Source organism: Falco peregrinus, chromosome 5 (genome assembly GCF_023634155.1).
Source record: "Falco peregrinus isolate bFalPer1 chromosome 5, bFalPer1.pri, whole genome shotgun sequence".
Classification (NCBI taxonomy): domain Eukaryota; kingdom Metazoa; phylum Chordata; class Aves; order Falconiformes; family Falconidae; genus Falco; species Falco peregrinus.
This window is the reverse complement of record NC_073725.1, coordinates 99346920-99369561: the sequence shown is the minus strand read 5'-3', so window position 1 is coordinate 99369561 and position 22642 is coordinate 99346920. Positions and strand designations below refer to the sequence as shown.

The 22642-nt window shown below is 47.6% G+C and overlaps 1 protein-coding gene across 16 annotated transcripts in view; it reads right to left on the bottom strand.

The window, feature by feature from the left end:
- Nucleotides 1-22642, bottom strand: part of CADPS (calcium dependent secretion activator) — a 220801-nt gene that overhangs the window by 171088 nt on the left and 27071 nt on the right. For all 16 annotated transcript variants that reach the window (XM_055804351.1, XM_055804350.1, XM_055804353.1 and 13 more), the window contains exons 2-3: nt 5887-6000; nt 1043-1375 (exon numbers count right to left, since the gene is read on the bottom strand). In XM_055804351.1, the coding sequence (XP_055660326.1) occupies nt 1043-1375; nt 5887-6000 (447 nt within the window). The remainder of the gene's footprint in view (nt 1-1042; nt 1376-5886; nt 6001-22642) is intronic.

The following is a 22642-nucleotide window of genomic DNA, read 5'->3' as shown; positions in this document are numbered from 1 at the left end:
GGGACATTTATTATCCTCTCCTTCTGCCACTAAGGTCTGAGATGCAAAAATACAAATGCAAGATAATTAAGCTCTTTACAGGAGAAAAACCAGATCAAACAATTTTCTGTCTTGAAAAGAATTGGAAATGTCTAGACAGACGGCAGAATTGGTCTCGAATGTATTAATTTCAATAAGAAGTTGAAACCTTGAATTATGGGGAAGAGATTGAGGTCTGCTCCTCCTCCAAAAACTTTCCACAGCATTACCTTACCCTCCCCGTGACACTGACATCCTTTATCCCGCCTGTGATATTTATATCCGATAGCAGGGGACCATAATCTGGGTCACCAATGGCCTGGATGGCCACTGACAGCCCTCAGCAAGAGCTGCTGGAAATGCAAGCAGCACTGCTGAGTCCCAGCTCCACGGCTCTGGGGAACTGGCTCTTACTGGGGGAGAAAAAGAGAGGAATGGGAAAGGCATCTGGGAACTCATGGTGCAAACAGAGCCACCTCAAGGGCATGGCGGAAGGAGAGAGCATCCCAAACCCCCACGGGCACGCAGGGGTCATAGGCTCCCTCTTCTTAAGAGGAACCAGTACAACTTCAATAAGCCCATTTGCGTAAGACATCCACCCCAGGGGCATCTGAGCTTCAACTATTAATAAGGTTACTGCAGGCTACCAGAATGTACTTCTGTCATTTAGATTGGTGATGTGACACAGGAAAGGCAAGCAAAACAGCCCACTTAAGCACCATCAAAGACCTGCTCATCCAGGCAGAGAGCTGGAGGAATAAAATTTCCCCATCTCAGCAGTCCTATGGGGTATTTCACAAGGAAAAAAGCATGAGCAGAAGGCAGCTCACTTGGCTAGCCGGAACAAAACTGGCAGTGCAGAAGTCCCACAATGAATCAAATCCCCCTTGCTTGGTGGAAGTTCTCTCACAAACAGTCTGGTCAAACCCAAGTTTCTAGTTCATAACAGCAGTATTTCTCACTGGCAAGCCCTTCCCCAAGAAGCCCTCTTCCATTCCCACCCAGCCTGGGAGAAGGACATTACCTGACATGCGTTGTATAGAAGCTGATGCTCAAATTTCTTGATCCCCAAAATGTTCTGGAACATCTCGTAGAGCTGCTCCTTGCTGAGGATGAGCTCCGAGGCAGCGCTCGCCGTCATCCTGGCCTGCTGCTTGCGGGGATCCTCTTCCCCACGGTAAATAGCATCAAACTTTGCCATCCAAGAGCTCAGGACTGTCTCCTTGCTGAGGCCATCAATTTCTGGCAGGCTGCGCACTCTTTTCTCAATGTGCTTCTTGAAGACCTCCCGGGAGTCATTTGCTGAGCACCCTCCACTCTGCACCATCCTAGCAACACGGTCGCTTTTCAGGAATACCTGCAAAAAAAGGGTGACTTCAAATGGTGTCAGTTAAAAAAAATAAATTTATAAAAATCCCCTTCAATTATCACAAAACATGGTTTCGCTGCTGGGAAGCCCACTAACTGGCTGCCAGTACGTTTTCCAACTCCTCACTCAACAACCACGTTACCAGAAGGACAGAGGTTTCATCTGTACTTTGTGGGAAGCGTAATGAAATCAGGTGAAGCTTCTGCTTTGCGTCCGCTAAAACAGAACATTTTGATGCAATTAGGACTTCATGCGATGTTGTGATCGCACCTCACCAGATACATAAATCAAATGCCCTTTGGGAAAGCAGGATTATATTTTACTCTAGCAAATGTTTTAATAAGGAAGTTATGGCAGAACTACATTCACCTAGCCAAGTTCTGCCCTGTTAGAAGGAGCCCAGTCATCCTACTGGAGGCAACAGCATTGCACAGCATTTATCCTGATACCCAGGCCCCTGGGAGACCTCTGACCAGTGCAGGGACCAGGCTTACATTAAGCTGCTACAATGCAGGAGATCTTTGCAGACTGCCCTGCTGTCACAAGATGACAGGAATGACATTGTATTAGTTTAATGTAACTTTCAGCTAAATAATTGTCCCCACTTCTCCTGCAGCCGGGTCTTTCCAACCTGGGCAACCAGCACGGCAAGAGCACCATTAAAACACCCCGGGAAAGGACAAGGATGAATGGCTCAATCTTTGCAAACTGATGGGTAAAAGCCAAGGCAACTCAGATGACTAAAAGGTGGCATGGCTGCACGTGGACGAGACCAAATCCATTCCCGCTCCACCTCTGGGAGTTGGTGAAGTAGCACAGGATGGTTCAGCACGGCCTGAGGTTGCCTGGGAAGGCTTTGCAGGGAGAGCAGCCTGCAAGGTGCAGGACACTGACAGCAGGAGGGAGGGAGGAGGCGTTTGATGGAGATGCTTTTCTCACTGCAAGAGCAACAGAAGGGTCAAAACATAACAGACTCCTGCAGACCAAGAGATGTCACGGGAGCAGCACAGAGCTGAAGGGTGAGAGACAGACAAGGGAATATTGTGTTGGCTCTCCTCTCCCAAGCCCCGAATGCAGGAAAGCAATCAATGCCCAGTAAGAACTGCTGTTTTATTAATGATGCTGAGAACTGATGAATGCAGCAGGCTGGGAAGAAGCTGTGCCAGCACAGGGGTATATCTGTCAGCCCTCAATAATTCAAGAGCTTGAGGATGACCTAAGGACATGGTAGATATTTTTTTACACCACTCAGCAACATGGCACTCCATGTTCCCAGACGCTCGATGGCACAGGCATCTGTTGGCAGTGGTAGTGGGTTTTGCTCCAAGACCAGCCCAAAAACGCTGCTGAGGAAGAGCTGGGCTGTTTCCTTCCAGTAGCACCACGCCGGGGAGTACTCCCTGCAGACGAGACAGGGAGGATGCCATCAGCAGCCTCTTTAGTCCATGCTGAAATGACACCAGCAGACGCTTTGTTTCCTTGCAGGGCTTAAATATGAGTGATAACACCCCAGCTGTGTGCAGGTGCTTTTAAGTAATAGTCCAGAGCTATCAAAATTCCAGTTCCTGACAGAGCTGAGGAAGTCCCCAGCACACTGACTGCTGGAAGTGGTGGGAGGTCATGGCAAACAGACCCACTGCAGCACTCTGCTCCCACATTCCCCCTCTAATCATCTGCTCCAGGTGCTTTTGGCCTGACCCTGTGCGACAGCACTAATGACTTTCCATACCTGCCAACACCAGTGGCTGTTATCTGTGGTCCTCACTCCCATCAGAGGGGTGACAGTACTGTGAGTGAAGGGACCCGACCCCCCCTCTCCCCTCAGCCCTGATTTATCCTCCCCGGGTGCAGAGCAACAGGCAGCAGAGGAAAGGAAGGCTGCGGCTGGCAGAGGAGGCAGGTGCAGGGGAGCGCCTGTCAGACAAAGCAGCAGAAAAAGACTGTGAAATAAGAAGATAAAAAAGATAAAAGAGGTGTTTTGTCCTGCAGAGCGGGCTGCTTTCTTTAGAAAATACCAGGTGAATTGCCTGGCTGTAAGATTGCCTAGTAGGACTGCCAGGAGTCAAGAACTGGCAGAGCAAAACCCCAGCATGGGTGCATACACCAGCACATGCAGAAGAGGACTGACTTCTGTGAGCTGGCAGGCATGTCCTGCCACGTTCACAGATGAACCCCCACATGTCATGCGTGGCCTCAGCTCTGTCTGCCCAAAGGAGAGTGGAAATGGGTCTAATGAAGCATTTCCATAATACCCACTGAAAGGACTTGCTGCATAAAGTGCTGTTTGACAGAGAAAGCTTTACTCGTTAGAAGTAAAAGGACACGAGAAAAGCTCTTTGCTGTCAGAGTGTGCTGGGCCTGCCTCACACACATGGGTCTGCAGCATTCCTGCAGGCACAGCAGTGTTTTGCAGACCAGCAGCAGTAACTGCTCAGATCACTCAATCTTTTAATTTGATAGCAGCCGGTGAACTAGTCTTAGACTGACAACCACATACTTACCCTTGACAGCAGAATGCGACCACGCAAACACATTCAGGGCAACAGCAAATACATTCTTGACCTACAATGTCACCTTTACCTCCTTCTTTCTCCGGAAAAAAAAAACCAACCAAACATAATAAAAAAAATTCCCTAGGTAATGAACCTATTCCTCACTGTTAATAAGTGGACCCCTTAGAAACACCAGCCACGTCCTGCACAGAGACAGCCAGCTTCAGCTGAGCAAAACCCCAAGTTTTAGTATTTTCCAAGCCATCATGCAGCTTTGTAAGTCAGTACCCAAATGCCAATTTCTAGACAGTGTCCATCCAAGGGACAGCTGATTGCACAAAACCCTGAGATTTGCAGGAGCCAAGATAAGCAGCATCTGCTGTGATTGCACCATGGCTTGACCAAGGGTGGGCAGCCCTCTGCAGGGAGGGAAGGAAGGAGAACACCATCAGCAGGGAACGCTGCTCAGGCACTGAGGGAGGGCAGCGGCTCTGTGCAGCGAGGCTTTGCCTTGTGCTGCTGCAGATGGTGCCGAGGAAGAGACAGGCAGCCGTGCTACAGCTGCACAGAAGCTGAAAGTACCTGGCTATCAATTAAAGGAGACCAGCAGTTAAAAATGCACTAAAGGACAGAGCAATACATAATGCTTTTTGTGGCCTGTTTTAAGTAGGACAGAGCCAGTGCGGTGTCCAGCTGTACTGAAAACAGGTTTTGCAGACATGTAGTGCTGATCAACTGCTCTCTGTAAGTTTGATCACTTGGGATAATTATACAGCACAGGACTTCTGGAGCTGGTCAGGACACATTTTCAGCCAGACCCATCACTGAAACAGGGATGTATTGTGCCTGTTTTTAAGCAGCTTCCTCTTCCTGACCAATAGTCTTAGCTGAGCAGATTACACTGCTCTTACATTCTAAAACACAGCTCACACCATCTTGAAAACTTTCTCCAAGAGCATCTGTTCGGTGAAGCTGTGATAAACTGATGATCCCTTAGCAATTTCTTTTCTGATAAGAGATGTAAATTACTCTCAGCTTCCTTCCTGTACAGAGAATGATGGAGCAGTAACTACTAGGCTGGTTTAATAGAATTAATCCAGAGATAATTTGTACTTTCCTTACACAGAAGCAGCTGCTGTCATTTTTTATAGAGTTAAAATTCTCTTCAGTTTTAGTATCTGATTTTGGTCCCCTCTTAGATTCCACTTCTAGAGAAGTATTTTACGTAGGCAATTCAAAATCTTCACCTTTTATGACAGAATAGCTCTAGGGAGAAAGAGAAATGGTTTGCACAAAGGCTAGCAAAAAAGTAAGCAACACTGCTCATACAAATCACAAGCATTGATTTCCTTCAAAAACAGAAGCCCTTTCCTTCTGAGAAAAGCTATGAAAGGCAGCATTAAGGGCTGCATAAAAAGAGGTGCAAAAAGACAGACATGCATAATTATTCTTTTGCACAATTGTGAACAATGCTTCACGTTCCTTGGTATCATCTAGTTTTGTAGATGTACATCCTCCTCCATCCCCCTTTGCTTTACAGCACTTGTCATACCAAACAGAAAAGACAAGACGGCTGCTGAAAATCCCAAAGTCATTTAGACACAATGCAAAAGCTTCAGCAGGAGCTGAATGTGCTGCCCGGTTTTGTCTTGGTATTTTTCATAGGGAGCATGCAACATTTCGTTTATATTGTGTCATCTCCTCTGGTTTAAAGCACACTGTTTGAAAGTATCAGGAAGATATTCTCCAGCTTAAAGGAAGGGTGATCTTCCCTGTAATCAAGCTATAGGATACACCATGGTGTAGGGGTTGCCATGGTTGCATGTTCAGACCCTGAACCTCACAAACCTTGTGATGTACCAGACATCAGATGGAAGAAGCCTTGCACTTCCCTTTGATAAAGGCGAAGTGCTGTTTGATAAAGGACAATTCATTAGCTCAGAATTTGACCCCATCTGTAAGAGTGAGAACAGAGATTCATATGAATATTATATTGTCTCTCCTTACCTCGTAGTAGCTCTGGACAGCGTTTATAAATGCTTCATCTGCCACAATCTGGGTTTCTCCATTGAGAAAGGCCTGGAAACGATCTTTGATTGTCTGGAGTTGCTGCTTACTTATCTGCAAAACATGCCAAAAGGAGAAAATTGGTTAAAAAAGGTTTACGTATGAGGGAAAAAAACCCCACTAATTCTTCTGTGCTATCTTATTGGGGTGTTTATGATGTGCACTTCTGCTCTCCTTTGGGGACAGCAGCAACAGACGAGGAGTCAGCCACGCGTGGGTATGCACACACGCACTCTTCACCCTGGGAAGTTCATTCGAGCGTCAGAAGCACCTAAAGTCACCCTGAACATAATTTCTAAACAGCTTTGCCACTACACACCACCACAAGACTTTTACCACTTCAGGTATACCCAAGTCAAATGGAAGCTGCTGTGTGCATGCTGGGAAGAGACTGTTCTAGTGCAATCGTTTTCCCGTTCAGCCTCTCCTCCCCTTCCCAAGATGAGGTTTCATCACTGAACAGGAAGCCTTACGAGCTGGCTTTCATCAGCACTCTAGGGTCTCGGTCTTACCTCATTTGTTTTTGTTTTTTTCCCCTTGCTCATTTCTTTTGGCTTGTCACATATAAAACACTGGTCAGGACCAGTGGTGAAAGAATTTAATGCCATTTAATGCTGAAGAAATTGTATCAGGGCAAACCTGTTCTCCTTATCATTGCAAGGACTCTCTCTGCTGTCTCTTTGCTGCTCAAAAGTTTCTGTCTAGCGTACAGCTGGTAAAACTCACAAGACTGTTCTAATTTTGGAACAATGACATCAATAGAAAGTTTACAAGGGTTTATTCCAGCCTTGTAAGATAACATGCCATTATTTTGCCAACTTATCTGTCAGTTTGAGAACAGATATAGCTAAACCCCCCCACCTTTTCAGCTTGCAGCGCAGACAAAGTCACAGCGGGCACATAAGTCACGAACCAGCAATGCCAGCATAACATCTTAAGAGGCAGGGAACACTCATGCTGAAGGGCTGCAGGGATTTAAATGTAGTTGTGCCTATCACAGTCCTTATCACAGGACTACTTCAGGGTTTGAGGATAAGAATTAATTTAGACAAAAGAAAGCAAAAAAGATGTATATACAACAACCACAGATTTAAAGGGAAAAAAGAGCAGGTACAGATTAGGCTGACTATTTAATAATAACCAAAAGGTCTAGAGAAGACTGATTTTTTTCTCACTTGTGTGTCAGCAGAAGAAACCTGCCCATTAGAATGGAAGAGAAAAATAAAATTAATGTCTCTAAGTGTCTAAATGGCTTTGAATAAAGTACCAAAAACTATAGCGATACAAACAACTAGAGTATAATGAAGCCTAGTAAACACAGATAGTGATAAAAAACAGGAGAGGGACCAATTGGAAAATGTAACGATAAATATCGCTAGATCTGGAATGATGCACCATGCAGGGTGTTTAGGGACTACAGTAACGAACATCATGAATACTGGTAATTAATTCTACAACATCACACTGAGAAGGGTTAGTGAGCAATGGCAATTTGATATGATAATCTGGGAATAGTTTATCCTGGTGCTTATGGAGAGGTGTTCACCAAAGTGACATAAAGCAAGTTTCAGTATGCTCTGCTTCGGAAAACATGGAAGAGCTTTCACCACCCCTGTGGATGCTGGAAAGACAAGTTGTTCTCACCTCGAAAACAGCAGCCCAGACTTCACAGGGTCTGACGCATGCAGCAAGGCTCAGCATCACAGGGCCGTACCAAGGACCATCCCTCTAACCTGACCCACCTCAGCTTTGGGCACCATCTACAATGACCGCCGTGGAAGAGTACTGCCAAAAGCTCCTGCCTTTAAGGCTGGCAGGATCTAGGTTTTGGCTCTAAGAGTCCATCTGCCATGCCAGGCATCTAAAACCCTGTGTGGTGTTTGCCAGTAGCACCCTAGACATCACAAGCCCTTGGGCAATATGCACAGCAGCAAACATAAAGCAGGCTCCAAACCTATCTGAGCTGATGGAAGCTCCTGACAGAACTGAAAAGAAAACTGGGTCAGCGATAAGAGGAGCCAGAGACAATGTAGTGATCAAGTGGGAGACACCTGTGGGAAGGCACTAGGTCTGTTTTTATTAAGCATTTAATTATCTGGAAGAAAAGAAAAGCAAGATGTTAATTAAATGCATTGATGATTTTGTATTAGCAACCGTTGTGAATGTCAGGCAGGAATGATAGGGTGATAGAGGTCGTAAGAAACCCAGAAAAGAAACAAGAAAAGTACCGGTAACATTGGAATCAGGGTGTTGAGGCACAAGGAAATACATATTAAGAGCGCAGATACTCTGAGCCAAGATGCTAAAATCCCAAATGAAAAGCCATGTGCATGGCATTTTTATAATTTCTTTTTCCAAGTTATTTCTTAGGACAACCTCCAGAAGTCCTTCCTTGTTCAATTCCTGTAATGCTACCTAGCAGCAATATTTTATGCTTCTCCCTCAATATTGAATGGGCTACCTTCAAAATGAATGATGCTTCTTGAAATTCCTAGAAAATCCCAATATGCAGCTCACACGTGAGCTCCTGGGGGCTGTGGAAATGAATCATCGGATTTGCCTCTACTGAAGTGCCAGTTTCCTCCTCCTTGTCCTCCAAGCTCTATACAAGTATTTTCCCTGTCCAGGGAAAAGGAGATCCTCCCTGATCACACCAGGCTGCAGCATGGCCCAGTCCTTGGCTAACGGGACACCGGGTCTTCCATCCCCACCAGACCGTGAAACAGCACTGGTGTATCGATCTCTGTCCGTGCCACTGTTAAAGACATTGTCAACCTGAGCCAAAATTAAACTGCTTTCATATTAAATTTAGCTTCTGCAGCACAGCAGCAGAATCCTGGTGCAGAAAGTCAGCAGCAGCAAGGGAGCAGAGGGGACCAGACCTGCAGGTCAACAAAACCTGCCTAACATGCTCCACCACCCATTTCACACCCCTTCCCCTCCCCATCAGGCACCCAGGGCATTGCTGCCAAAACCCACAAATGCCTCTCGGGCTGCCAGGAGCCAGCACCTCCCCGACAGAGGCTGGGCCAGGGCAGGGGAACAGCTTCAGCCCCAACGCCACACACCAAAGCCTTTAAGCAGGGCCAAGCAATGCCACCGATCCATCCACAGGCTCAGAGGTGTTACTTTATCTTTCCTTATTAGGGGTACCAGTGATCAGCTAAAACCCCATATATACAATAAAATCATAGAATGGTTTGGGTTGGAAGGGACTTTCAAGATCACCTAGTTCCATCCCCCTGCCACGGGCAGGGACACCTTCCACCAGCCCAGGCTGCTCCCAGCCCCGTCCAGCCCGGCCTTGGGCACTGCCAGGGATGGGGCACCCACAGCTGCTCTGGGCAGCCTGTGCCAGCGCCTCGCCGCCCTCACAGGGAAGAACTTCTTCCTAATATCTAATCTAAATCCTCTTTCAGTTTAAAGCCATCACCCCTTGTCCTATCGCTGCCTGCCGTTGTAAAAAGCCCCTCTCCAGCTTCCTTGTCAGGTACTGGACGGCTGCTCTAAGGTCTGCCCAGAGCCTTCTCTTCTCCAGGCTGAACGACCCCAACCCCTCAGCCTGTCTTTGTGGGAGAGGTTCTCCAGCCCTCTGATCACCTTAAAGCAAGCCAACAGCTTTTGCAGATCCAGTAAGGTCACGAACAGGCCAACACAAACCACTTCTCAGTTACCTTCCACAGCGTGCTTACAACTAGCAGAAAACAACAGACTTACTTCCTCTTGTAAGCACATCAATACAGTACCACAGCCTTTCCACCAGCTATGGCAGAAGGTGAGACCCTGGTGGGTTGCAAGCCCAGCGGGTGTTGAGGTGGGGGGCAGAGTCTCGCTGCCTCTGGTGCAAATACAAATCCAGATCCTGTCTCACAGCAGAGAAGCAGAGGGCTGGGAGTAACGGGAGTACTGCGGGGGGCAGAAGAGGTTTATTCTTTTCACCTTCCCTCACTTTTCCAACCATCACTGTTTTTCCCCGCAACTGCTTTCAGCGTGTGGCAGGTGTTAAAGAAATAACAGTCGTTTCTGCGTTCGACAGAGATTGCAGCACACCCTGCTTGCCTACAGCAACTCTGGACCCCAGCGAACTCTCCTAAGTTAATGCTGTGGTGTGTTTATGCAGCAGAGTGTTTCACAGCTTTTATCTAAAGCATGTGAGTACTTAAGTTGCCAGATATACACATGCATATTAAAAATGTAATTAAGTCAGTGATGATGAACTCCTGGCACAGGTATCAGGCAGGGTACCTATGGAGCTTTGGCCTGGCATCCCTAGTGAATTGAATGGCTTTTGATAAGAAGGTTAGCAGAGGTCTTCTCCATAATGGACTAAATTATAGGGATGAGCTTAGCAGTGACTAGATTGAGCCATCCAAACGCTTCCTACCTTCCTGGTCTAGAAAAAACTGCAGACCCAGCACAACTTAGTGACCTCAGAAACAGGATGGAATAACTTCTGGCACGTGCCATGTCCCCACCATGGTCACCAGCAGAGCAGAGGCAATATCTTGGATTTGCTTGATGTAGATCTCAGCAAACAGTGCACCAGCCTCCTTGAGACAAACACATATTCTGACTCAGAGCCAAACACAAACGTGAACACACAGAGCCACAGCACCTTCTCCAGAGCTGTTCCAGCCAGCAAGCATCTAGCACCATCTCTGCACACTGTCTCCAGTCCCCTTCGCCTACATCAGGGAGCACAAGCATGGCAAAGAGGAACAGTTTGCCACATTAAAGTTCCCTGAAAAAAGTTACACAACACAGTGTGCCTCACTGATCCATCCTCTCCCCAAAATGCTTTTCTGTGTCTGAGCAGGCAAGAATAAGTACGGGCACACTCGCTCCTTAAGGCCTGCACTGCACAGTCATGCAATGCTGGTTGGGTTTGGGTTTTGTACGGCACACTGCATCGCCGATGGGCTTAAAGCAGAGTCTCAGATTTACGTGCTTTGAACTTCAAAGAATTACAACAATTTCTGCAGACTTTCACTTTCAAATCTGCATGTGTGAAGAAAACAAGATGACTTGCACTCACAGGACAGTTGTCTTTCCAAGTTTTGTATGATGCACACCAACAGTATTAAACAGAATCATAGAATCATTCAGGCTGGAAAAGACCTTGGAGATCATCAAGCCCAACCCTTAACCCAGCACTGCCAAGCCACCACTAACCCATGTCCCAAAGCACCACATCTATGTGTTTTTTAAACACCCCTAGGAATGGTGGTTCCACCACCTCCCTGGGCAGCCTGTTCCAGTGCTTCACCACTGTTTCAGTGAAGACATTTTTCCTGTTATCCAACTTAAACCTCCCCTGGTGCAACTTGAGGCTGTTCCCTCTTGATCTGTCACTAGTTGTCTAAGAGAAGAGACTGACCCCCACCTCACTACACCCTCCTTTCAGGTAATTGTAGAGAGTGATAAGGTCCCCCCTGATCCTCCTTGTCTCCAGGCTCAACACCCCCAGTTCCCGCAGCCGCTCCTCATCAGACTTGTTCTCCAGACCCTCCCCCAGCTGTCTGAGAGCCACAGATGACATGCCCCGAGAGCCAGTAGAAAGGAAATTTTCACAAGAATTGATAAGAATTCCTGTGTAAAGTTGTGGTGAGGGTGGTCCAGCAGAGACAGGGGCCTTGCAAATTTTCACAACCTCATTTGCATGAACATGATCTGGTGTGGGAGGGAGCTCTGCTTTGAGCAGGGAAACAGGGTCAGAGACCTCCAGAAGTCCCTTGCAATCTACCTTATTCTATGACGGTACCATATCCAACAGAAGATTTGCAAGGAGAGGCTATCCTAGGCTGTAAATTGCTAAATGTTTTAGGGCTCACCACTGTCAGTGACAGGCTACAGAATAAACCATCCACAGCTGTACGTGTACTCAAACCAGCTAATCAAGCCACATCCATCAATGTGACAGCTGCTGGAAGAGCAGCCAGATTTGAATGCTGTAGGAGGAGGTTTTCAAGCAAAAGGCACCTCTGTTATAGAGAGGTGACCCCCTTTACTGCCATGCTTGAACACCTCTGATCGAGGACTGGGTGTTTGGGTGCACCGATGCCTCACGGTGCCCTTGCACCCAGCATATCCCACTGGAAGGGTCTGCCCTTCAGCCACGATGTGAGGATGCGCAGGTGCTGCACGCTGGTCCTTGATGGCTCAGCCCATCAGTAACACTTGTGTGTCCAAGGGATTCATCGGTTCAGCTGAGGACCGCAGGTAATTCCCAGGGGAAGCACCTCTGCCTAGGGAGACCAGCTTACAGCACAGACCAAGAGCAGCACAGAGCTTTTCCTCCTTAGCGCACTTGCTGTGCAGCTACCACTGCAAAAAGGAATATTTAACTGCTCACAGCAGTGTTCTGGGTTTGGTTGTGTAACATCCAATAAATATTTTATTACTCCTTAGCATCAGGTGATTTAGGAAAAAGCTAAACCAACCAAACGAACATCCCTCATCATCACTGCTTCCACAGTCAGAAAACCAGCCACAATATAATCAACGTGGAAGGAGGGAAAGGGGAGGGGCGGGGGGGGGGGGGGGGGGGGCGGGGGGAGGCGCAGAGCAGCTGAGAACTGGCCATGGGGGAGAGGCCAGAGGCTCCAGCAGCGGGCATGAGACTATAAAAAAAACCCCAAACAACCAGCCAGGCTATTTTGCACTGGGAAAATGCATCAGGTTCTCCCTGCACGGATGCTGCCCTCCCCCCAGCGCGGGGAGGACTCACATCCCCAAATTTGGGGGTTTAATTGCAAACTCTCCTGGGCAGACGCGGCTGCTTTGCAAATGGCTGAACATCACTGGCTTTTTACTGTGACCAGTATTCACTGCCAGTCTCAGGGAACTTTTCCCAGCTGCTTAACAGTGCATTTTACAGTTGTTTCAGAGAAGTTTGATATTTGTTACCAGAAGAGCTCCTTGTGCTTTGGTTTCTGATAGCCACAATACATCTCTACAGGGATACCAAGCTAGCACATCCTTTTCCCTTACAGTCTGACCATACGTGGATCATTGTGCCCACACCCACTGATCTACCGCTGTCTGTACAATTCCCTCTTCATACGGACTTGATTTTTTGCCTCCCTGCTCCGTCCCTGATTTACAGGCCCTGGTGCATCTACACTGCCCACTCTCTCTCCAGCCACACTCATCCTTTGCATCCAGCAAACAAGAAAAACACCAGTCACGTCCCCAGCCACCAACCCTGGTACCACCTCCTCCTCTCTCAAAAAGGATGCCCAGTTGATTTGCTGCAGAGAAAACTGTGCCATCACCATGCCTGGGTTTGCACACACAGGGCAGTAAAGGGCATGCACAACCCCGTCTGCCTGCAGCAGCTCATGCCCTACCTGCTCAGCCCACCTGTGATGTTGGGGATGGGTCACAGTGATGGGGACCCTCCAAAGAGCAACACTCCTACATACCCACCTGCCCCACACTCAGAAATCAGGCGGCGTTCAGGCACAAGCAACGCAAGGAGCCCCCGGGTCCTTACACATCAGCCCAGCACTGATATACAGCTCAGACTACACCACCCTCTCACTCCAGCAGCCCGACAATACATAAATAGTATTTCCTGACCCAATGGTAAATGTCTGCTTCAGCAACGTGACCAAAGGGGTGAGAAAACCCAAGAGAGCTGCCTGCAAAGGAAGGCAGGCCCCTCCGCTGCCCAGCCGCAGAGCTACTGCCCAGCGCCCTACCACAGCATCAGCTCCAACCCTTGCCAGGACCTCTCGCTACCTCTGTTATTGCAAGCAAACTCCAGCAGCTCTGCAGCACCAGCAGCGAGTGCTGAATGATTTTGGCACTTGCTGGAACAATTTTTCTTTAAAAAGGCTCAAGTATTGCTGGATAAGTAATGGTAAGGTAAAACATAAATCCCTTTGGTTAGGCCAGTTGCAGGCACAGAGCCTCTAGATCAAGCAGAGCAATCTCTCCTTTCCACTACCAGACTAGCTCCAGTAGCAGGTTTATCAGAAGAGACAAAGCACGGGCTCCGAGTCGCTCTCTTTGAAACACATGGATGCTCTTTTTTGTCCTCTCAGACCCTGAGTGCATTCTTTTCCTGTGATTCACTCTGCCAGCTAGGCACACTTCTTTGGCATATGTGAAAGACCTAAAACGTTATTAAGGCTGCTCCTACACCATGATGCACAACGCTAAAAAAGGAAAGCAAAGCCAGGATTTGGGACTGGACCTTTGCCATGATGACTTTCTCCTTAGTTCTTTCTAAGCTACACCTTCCTTCTGCAAGCTGCCACCACAGGGCAAGCCTATATGTAGACACATCAAAAGATGCCTTGCCACCGCCAGCATCACTTGCTACATCTGTTTGTACTAGTTGTGTCCATCCAGTGCTCATATGATAACCCTGCATCTCTCCCCTGAAAAGGGTTCCATTTTCCATTAAGATCAACCACACTTATTAGAAAAAGCAGCTCTGACACCATCAGGAACTTCTACTTTTGTCTGCAAGTTTCCTTCTCCTGCCATCTCTCTTCTGGCTGGTCCCTCCTCTGCAGCTGGTGTGCAAGTCAATAACCCCAAGATGGAGCCACCTGACAAGAGCACAGAAAATTTGGAACTTCTCCCAACTTTGATCTTATTTTACCTAAGCAAGCCATTAGCAGAGTGAGTTTGCAATAGATCTAACAGACTAAGCTAGCCCTGCTGGGTATTTTTCTGTGTATGATCAAACAGATACGTGCCCTTATTTTTTTACTCATTAATAAAAATATGACTTTGATCTCAGAAGAATGGAGAAACCAGCACAAAATACAAGCAAGAAATAGCAATGATGAAATACTAGGCCAGTGACTGAGCATGGGCTGAAGGGCGACTGCTACTCTAAGAAACCTCCCTGGTGACTCGTGCTGTGACAGGAGTCTCGCCTGGTGAGCTCTGCTGGGTAAAACACATCATCATGATGTGGCAGCTTTCAGCAGAAAGCCCAGCGTCATCCTGCCTGTGGTAAACATAGCTGCTCTGTTAATAAAACAGAAAAAACCTTATAAAAATACTAACAGAAATACAGCTAGCAAATAAAACCAGGAGGCAAACAGAATGGAGGCTGTCTAGGATGGGCAATTTGACATGCAAAGCACCCCAACACCAGATGCCCCAAAGGCAGAAGACAAATCCCTTTATTTCCCTGAGGTGCCCTCCAGGCTGGGCTCTGCAGCTGGCTTCTCTCCTCCTCCTCCTCTCTCCCCGGCCCAAACACCTTATTTGCTCCCTCCCAGTCTCCCTCTGGTTAACCCCAAGTCTCAAGGGCCACTAACACAACCACTTACACAGCCTCCCCTGGAAAATCCTGCCAGCAAGGACCTTGGTCAGAGGTGCAGGTCAAGGCATGCTTGCCCTGACTGGCGCAGGAGCAAATGCAACAGAAACAGCTTGGCCTACCCTTTTACTCCAACAGTGCAGTACATGCAGTAGGTACAGTCCATTGCTGCTCTGAGACCTCCAAAAATACTTAGCCCAGGAAAAAGGATTAAGGGAAGATCTTCCTTCTCCTCTTGAGCCTTACAGGCAAGTCTTGGAAAGTAACATTTTCACCCCTTCTTTTTCTTTTAGGTGGAAAGCACCACATAGTCTCTTGAAGCTTGTGAATGTTGACGTGATGCAGCTTCGGAGATGACTACCTCATGTATTTTCATGTCTCAAGACCACAGGGCACGGTGGAAGGGCATGGTGTGGAGCTGGAGAACATCACAGGTCATCTCCCATGAGTCCCCCCATGCTGTGTTACTTGGAAGAGTCAGGGATAGGTTGGGCTATGAACCTACTAGAATTTATATTTCAGAATATTTTGAGGACAACTTCCAGGACTTAGATGTCTCACAACCTGATGAGTAAAAAAAAAAATCAGTTTGCGGTATGGGTGCTGCACATCTATTGTCCACTGGCCACAAAGCCCTGAGCCTCCTGCTCTATCGCTGAGCCAGGCATATAAAATCTCTCAGTTCAATTATCAGCAATAGATAGCTAATACTGTATATGTTTAAGAATAGAGTTTTGTGAAAAATCTTCTAAAAGTGCTGCAAAGGTACATTTGCAAATGGTGCCCTGGTGCCTAAAGGAAAGAACTGGTTAGAGGTGAATGGTTTTACTCAGCTGATTAATGTGGCCAGAGCCTCTTCATCCAGTGACACCCTGCCAGCCCCTCCTGAGGAGCAACTAACAGTGGAGAACCTCTTCCCACCACCCCGGTGGTCAGTGTTACTTGGACAGTACAGTGCTCTGAAGATCAGTAACCCTCATCGCTGCTGATATTACCCAAGCGTCTCTGTTCTTGGACTACTTTAGAGGCTAGACAAGGCTTGGTATAGCCTGGGTTTGGAGATCCCAAACTGAGGGATCCAAACTGATTTAGCTGAGGACAGCTAAATATCCATAAACTGAACCCGAAAAGCGGGTGAGGTGTGGGGTGAGAACACAAGCTGGTCTGTGCTGGTGGGACCCAGGACCCAGGCAAGTCCTTGCTCTCCAACAGCCCAGTTGTCTGCTCCTTCTGTGCTGCATCTCCTATTTGTGAAAGGGAATAACAGCACTTCACTTCTCTCCAGAAGTGGCTTACATGCACAAAAAGACTGAGAGCCTCTCACAGACTAGGATGGTGGGCTATCCAAGAAGAAAAGCAAGATACTTAAAGAGGTACTTCTAAGTCACTATTTGAGCTATTTTAATCTCTATGTTCCCACTTCAGGCAGACCTTACATACTGCAGAAGCTAATCGTCCTTCTTGGTTAATGTATACAGTGGCTCATGCTGACTTGAAAACATTAAACAACCAGAGCTAAAGATCTCCTACCGACACTTCAGATCTCCAAACAAAAAAACCAGTCTTTTTTTTTTTTAAAAAAAGTACATCCATGATCACTGGAGTTATTTTTGTACCATTTTCATCATTAAACTCTAACTCTCCTCCATGTCACAAGCTATTTTAAAAACAGTTCTTACTGAACAGAAGCGCCAGAGAAATGAATGGAGACTCAAGGACTCCTGGTGCATCCCAGCCTCTGTGAAAGTGTCGCTTTCAGCCTGGCAAAGTCAGCAGGCGATGGAATATCTTTGATGGGTCTGAACAAGGTAGCAAGAAATGGAGAGAAGCTTCCAAACAGATGAGGCTGAAACAGTGAGCCCTGCCACGGATGCTCCGTGTGCACCCACCACCCCTCACCGAGAGCTGGGGACACTACCAACCCCCACAGAAAGAGGATTGCTGTCTAAACCAACTTGAAACTGGGCTCGTGGAGCAGAAGGGGAAGCAGATGCAGGTCTGTGTAATGTTTTTTTCCCCCCAAACAAAGCACATTTTCAAAGCAGCCCGTATAGAGACCTGACTTATTACACCCATGGGCTCTGGCTAAGTACTTGTGCTTGAAATTTTCCCTTATTCTGTGCATGTGCTATGATTTCCAGGAAACAAACAAAAAGAAAGAAAACATCCCAGATTTAAAAAAAAAAAAAAAATCTATTTAAGAGCCAAGAACATCTCTAATCCAGTAAAAGATAAGCTGTCTCCTTCAGACAGCACTTGAAAAAGGTTCAATCAATCAGTCAAGCCAGAACAGAACTTGTTTCTAGATGGAAAAACAAGAGAGAAAAGGTGTGAATCTGTAGTGCACCTCCTCCTCACATTTCCTGCTAAAATGAGTAATCTCAGATTTTACAAGGGCATGTTGTTTGGAGCTGGAAGAAAAAGTTTGGTAAAAGGTAGTTCGCTCTGAGGCAGCAAACTACTGCAGGAAAACAGAGTATTTCAACTTTCCATCCCCACTGTCAGGCAGAGAACATAGGAATATACCTTTGTATGGTGGCTGGTACGTAGCTGAAATAGCTGAGAATGACTGACTACTCCTTCAAAGATATTAGGGAAGATTATTTCCAATAACATTGTTCCACTGGGGTAATCTATTATTATTTAAGGAAAGGCACTGTTAAAATTATCCATTTTTTTTTTTTCCCCACAGCCCTAGTCTTTGGACCCGGTTTATGTCAGGAGGCTGAAACTGAAAGGGGCAAATCTTGCAAATTATCTGAGGTGCAACAGAGATGGGGTGAGAGCCCCATGGACTCACATCCCCGAGGCTAGTTTAGGTCAAGCAAGTGCTCAGATTTCCAGGCTTGGAGCATGTTCGCTTGGCAGGGGAGGCTGGAGGAAGCAGTGGCCTTCTCTCGGCTTTGGGCTGTAAATACAAATGAAACCTAGCTAGGGAAATAACATTCACTACAGCGCACACGCAGCGCACGAGCAGTGTGTGCAGGTCCCGCGCTGGCATCTGCCAAGAGGACACTTAGCTGCTTGCATGAAATTAGGCGTGGAGGTCGAGAATGGTTTTTAAGATAAGAGAAAGGCCATTTGTGGCTGACAGGCTCTGGAGTCTGCAGCCATCAGTCTGAGCCTTGCGACACAGGGAGATATGTGGGGGAACTGTTGGAAGGACAGGGTCCTCCAGGGTGAGGCGTCCAGGCTGCGCACGGCTTGGCACCAGGACCTTCCCCACAGCAAAACCCACTGGTAAGGTGGAAGAAGCATGCCATGACCAACATGTGCTTGAACCATCCTTGGGGGCATCTGGCAGGGGTAAGAGGGACATCCTAGCTCCCTGAGTGACAATCCCTCTGCCCTCGGTGCTTCTAGCTGGCATGCTGGTTATCTTTAGCCTCCTGCCAAGTTCAATTACAGCTAAATAACACCCCTCAAAGCTGCTTGCTGTGAGCCAGAACGAGCCATCCAGCCCCAAGTGGCAGGACACAACTGCAAAAATACCTCATGCTGGCTCACTGGCACAGAGAACAAATGCAGCCAGATCTGATCTGGTCCAGTCTGTCTCGCCAGCACCCATCAGCAACCTAGCCTCGAGACAGAGACAGTGCTGGTAAGCTGGAACCAAAAAAAGCCCATAAATAAAGCCTTTTTTTTGTGCCTTTGATGGCCTGTAGCACCTTTCTTGGACAAAGGTGAGAGATATTAGAAAAACTGGACGTTTTGAACTAACAAACCCTGAAAAAGCAAGTTTGGTACCACTATTATGTATTAACAACCTAAAGTCTGGCAATTTTCAACACAACAGTTGTATACGGCCCTATACAAAGGTAGTTTCAAACCCCACATGACTACATATTAAAACCTCTCTCCTTTAAAGCTAGGAAAGCTGTTCTAAGAATTCCTGTGCAGTGTAGTATATTGAAGGCTGTCTCAAGCAGAAAAGAGCGTAATTTTTCTTCTTTGGGCTTCAGGCAGGGCATTTTTCAGGGCTTTGGGAGATGAGCTCTGGGCATTCCTGCTGGGAGGGTTACTGCCCCTTGCTCTCCCCTTCCTATCAGATGAGCTGTCTCTGCTCCTTCCTTGCTGCTAATCGTGTGCATGTGGGTGATAAGAACTGCAAGCTGATGCTACAAGAGCAGTGTCCTGCAGCAGAAGGGGATGTAAGAGATGGAGCAAATACCCTCTGCAACACACACCCCAGAATACGCTGTCCAAGACCAAAATCCAGACTTCCTATGTCTCCTGTGCCACCTTATCACTGGCTGAAAAAGCCCGGGAGAAGGGAGGAGAGCAGGCTGTGCACTGAGGTAGCAGAGCACGGTTCTAAAGGGCAGGAGGGAAGAATTGTCTGTTACTACATCTGGTAACGAGTTTGTCTGCACATTCAGAGTACAAGTTGAAACCCCCACAAAAAGCAACACAGCTACCGCATATTCGAAGCATATAATTTCAGAGGAGCGTTTGTAGGAGCAGAAAACACGTGGGCATACAGAAAGAGGAAAAGACCAAATAGAATTATTCTTTGTAAAAGGCAGCTGTCCTAAAATTTGCCTACAGCATCCTCCATCCTGGAGCTTCACTTCTGCTCCCAGGAGCCCTGGCAGAGGTCACTGAAACCGTAAGAGTCAAAACCACGAACTGCAAAAATAAGGTCCCAAAATGAGCACAATACATTGAATCACTACTCTTGTTTTCCTCCTGTCAGCAGGCACAAGGAACAGGCTACGTCCTGGAGGCACGACTGTCCAGGTGGCAGCTCCTGGAGCTCTGTGGTAGCTGGACAACAGGACCCCATGTTCGCCGATCCCACAAAGAAGATCCCACGCTGTGCTGTCCTGGCACACACAGTCCTGGTGAATCCAGCTCACCTCAGCCTACAGTATGGATTGCCTTTTTTTTTTTTTTTTTTTTTTAAAGTCAAACATTCTCATTAGAAGCCTCAGCCTACACCAAAGAATTAGAGATAACTGCTACATGTGGAAATTGGAAGGAAAAATACTCATCTTAAATATTGCTTAAATAAAAGCTACAGAACCGAGGATCTGGGAATCCGGTCTTTTACCTGAAAATGCCCCAAAATATTTGAATGAGAGAAGCTCGGAGCTTTGCTGCCAGTGCTAAGCGACGGGCACAGCCAGCGATCGCCTCTCCCTAGGCACGCGGCCCTGCGACATATTGCAGAAGTGGCCCACACAGCCTGCTGGGGAGGAGGCGGCCCTGATTGACGGCTGTCTCGAAGACAAATGCCTTCGCACCCCTCTCTGGGATAATGGCAGCAAGCTTCCCTGGCAGCTGGGCGAGGGAGGAGGCGCGTTGCAAGGTGGGGAGGGAGCAGGGAGCCCTCGGGGTGCACAAAACCCACAGCACCAGCTTCGTTAGCTCGTGCAGCTCCTCTGGCCTCAAAACCTCACAAAGAGGGGACCCAGCAGGTTTTGTCCAGAAAGCTGGGCAAGGCTGGGGCATGCCCAAAGGGAAATGCCAGCCAAACAGCACAAACAAGCCCGTACCCCTTGGCGTGGCAGTGGTTTCGCACTGGCAGGGCTTTTTTCAGTGATGCCAGTATTACTTTGCTGCCGAGCCCCTCCTTGTCTGCAGTTTCCAAACTTCAGAGACCCATACATGATGGTTACTTGAGTGGGCAAGTATCCTGCCCACGCTGACAAGAGAAGGACAAACTAGTGTGAAACTTGGTTTCACCTCCAACTCATTCCCAGCCAGGCTTCAGTACTTGGCTTGACACATGCAGGCAGAGGAAGCTGCCAGGTTCCAGCCGAAGCCCTGGCTGTGGGCTTGGAAAGCCGGAGATTACACTTGCTGTGGCAAACAAAATCGGCAACAAATTTTCCCCTACAAGAAATCTTGGAAAGAAAAGCCAGGGAAGCAAACAATAGAAGTCACCTGAGAACTCTACCTCCATAGGGAGGCAAAGGGGCAGCTCCGGTCCTGGAGAAGATGACTTTCCCCGTACTCACTCAGAGTCTTTGTCACAAGCAAAGCTCTCAAAGCCCAAGTGCAGAACTGCTGGGCACAAGTCACTCCTCCTGGTTGATATGTGTCTGTGCAATTTCAAATCTCTTTCTCGTGCTATCTCCTGGGGTACATCTAAGCCCCTTTTAAATTTAGGGGGCAAAACGGATTTTTTTATTTCCTTTAATCTTCTGCACTGTGAGCACTTCTTTTCAAACCATGTACTATTTTGTTGAGCTTTGCGATTAATTCCTTAGACAATTTTCACAGAAATGTGATTTAAGCAAGCAAAACAAATCCCAATTCATCCAGACACAACAGAGAAGCGAAGAAACTGAAGATAGCATCAAGGGAAAAAAACCCCACAACACAGAAAGATAGATGCCTTTGCCACATTGCAGGCTAACAGCAGACAGACACATGCAGCAAGAGCATGACAGAATAAAGACGCTTATCTTGAGCAACCCAGTCTGCCCAGCATGAGTCAGTAAAAGCAAGGCAACCACCAGCCTGTTTGGAAGACCAAGCAGACTCCTGAACAGGTCTGGTAGCTGAGCTCTCTGCTACACGTTAGCACAAATCCTCTTGCCTACAGGCTGATATTTGGGTGGGAAACGCAGGGTGCTTCCCCTGCTTGGGGGCTGCTGCTCTGCTGCTGAAGAGAGGCCACAGAGAAACCCTCTGCTTCCCTGTAGCTACAGAAGGCCACAGAGAAACCCTCTGAAGCACCATGTCAAAGGCTGGAGTTCAAAAGTATGACTTTTCTTCCCTTATTCTTGATGCCTGCAGAACAGGCAGTAACCCCCACCATGCTCTTCAGCTTTACGGGCTCTTCCCAAAAAAGAAAATAACAGAACGTTAAGCTGGCACAGTACGAATGGAGTGATAGCAAGACCCCTTGCAGTAAAATCTCCATGTGACGCAGAAGGAATTACCTCCCCAATCCCATTCCTGCAAATCCTGCAGCATCACGCTGTCAGACAGCAGAGCACCACGCAGGGGGTGTTGTGCTGCTGATGCCAGAGCATGATTTCCATTAGTGTTAATAGGAACTACTGACAGAAGCAGCAGACAAGCCAAAAAGCCTCCAATCTCAATGATTGCCTTTGATAAGTACACAACTGCGTTAAGTCAGTCCCAGCAGCTGCACCATGCAAACGATCGTGGCTGCGAGCATCAGAAAACAGCCAGGACTCATGTTCAACATGCTCCAAAAAAGGGCTGGATCCCAGCTGGGATGGGGAGTAAGGACAGTGCAAATGGCTAGCGAGGTGTCAGCGATGGCACAAGACTACCCCGGTCCAGCGTCTGTTACAGTCCTTGGGAGCAAGCCTAAAGGAACCAGGTGGCCACCGCAGCGTTTCTTGTGGCTACTCCAAGGACAGCTATTGCAAACAACCACCAAGGTCCTTGGGATGGGGAACAGAGGCTGCATTTCGATTGCCAGTGGCA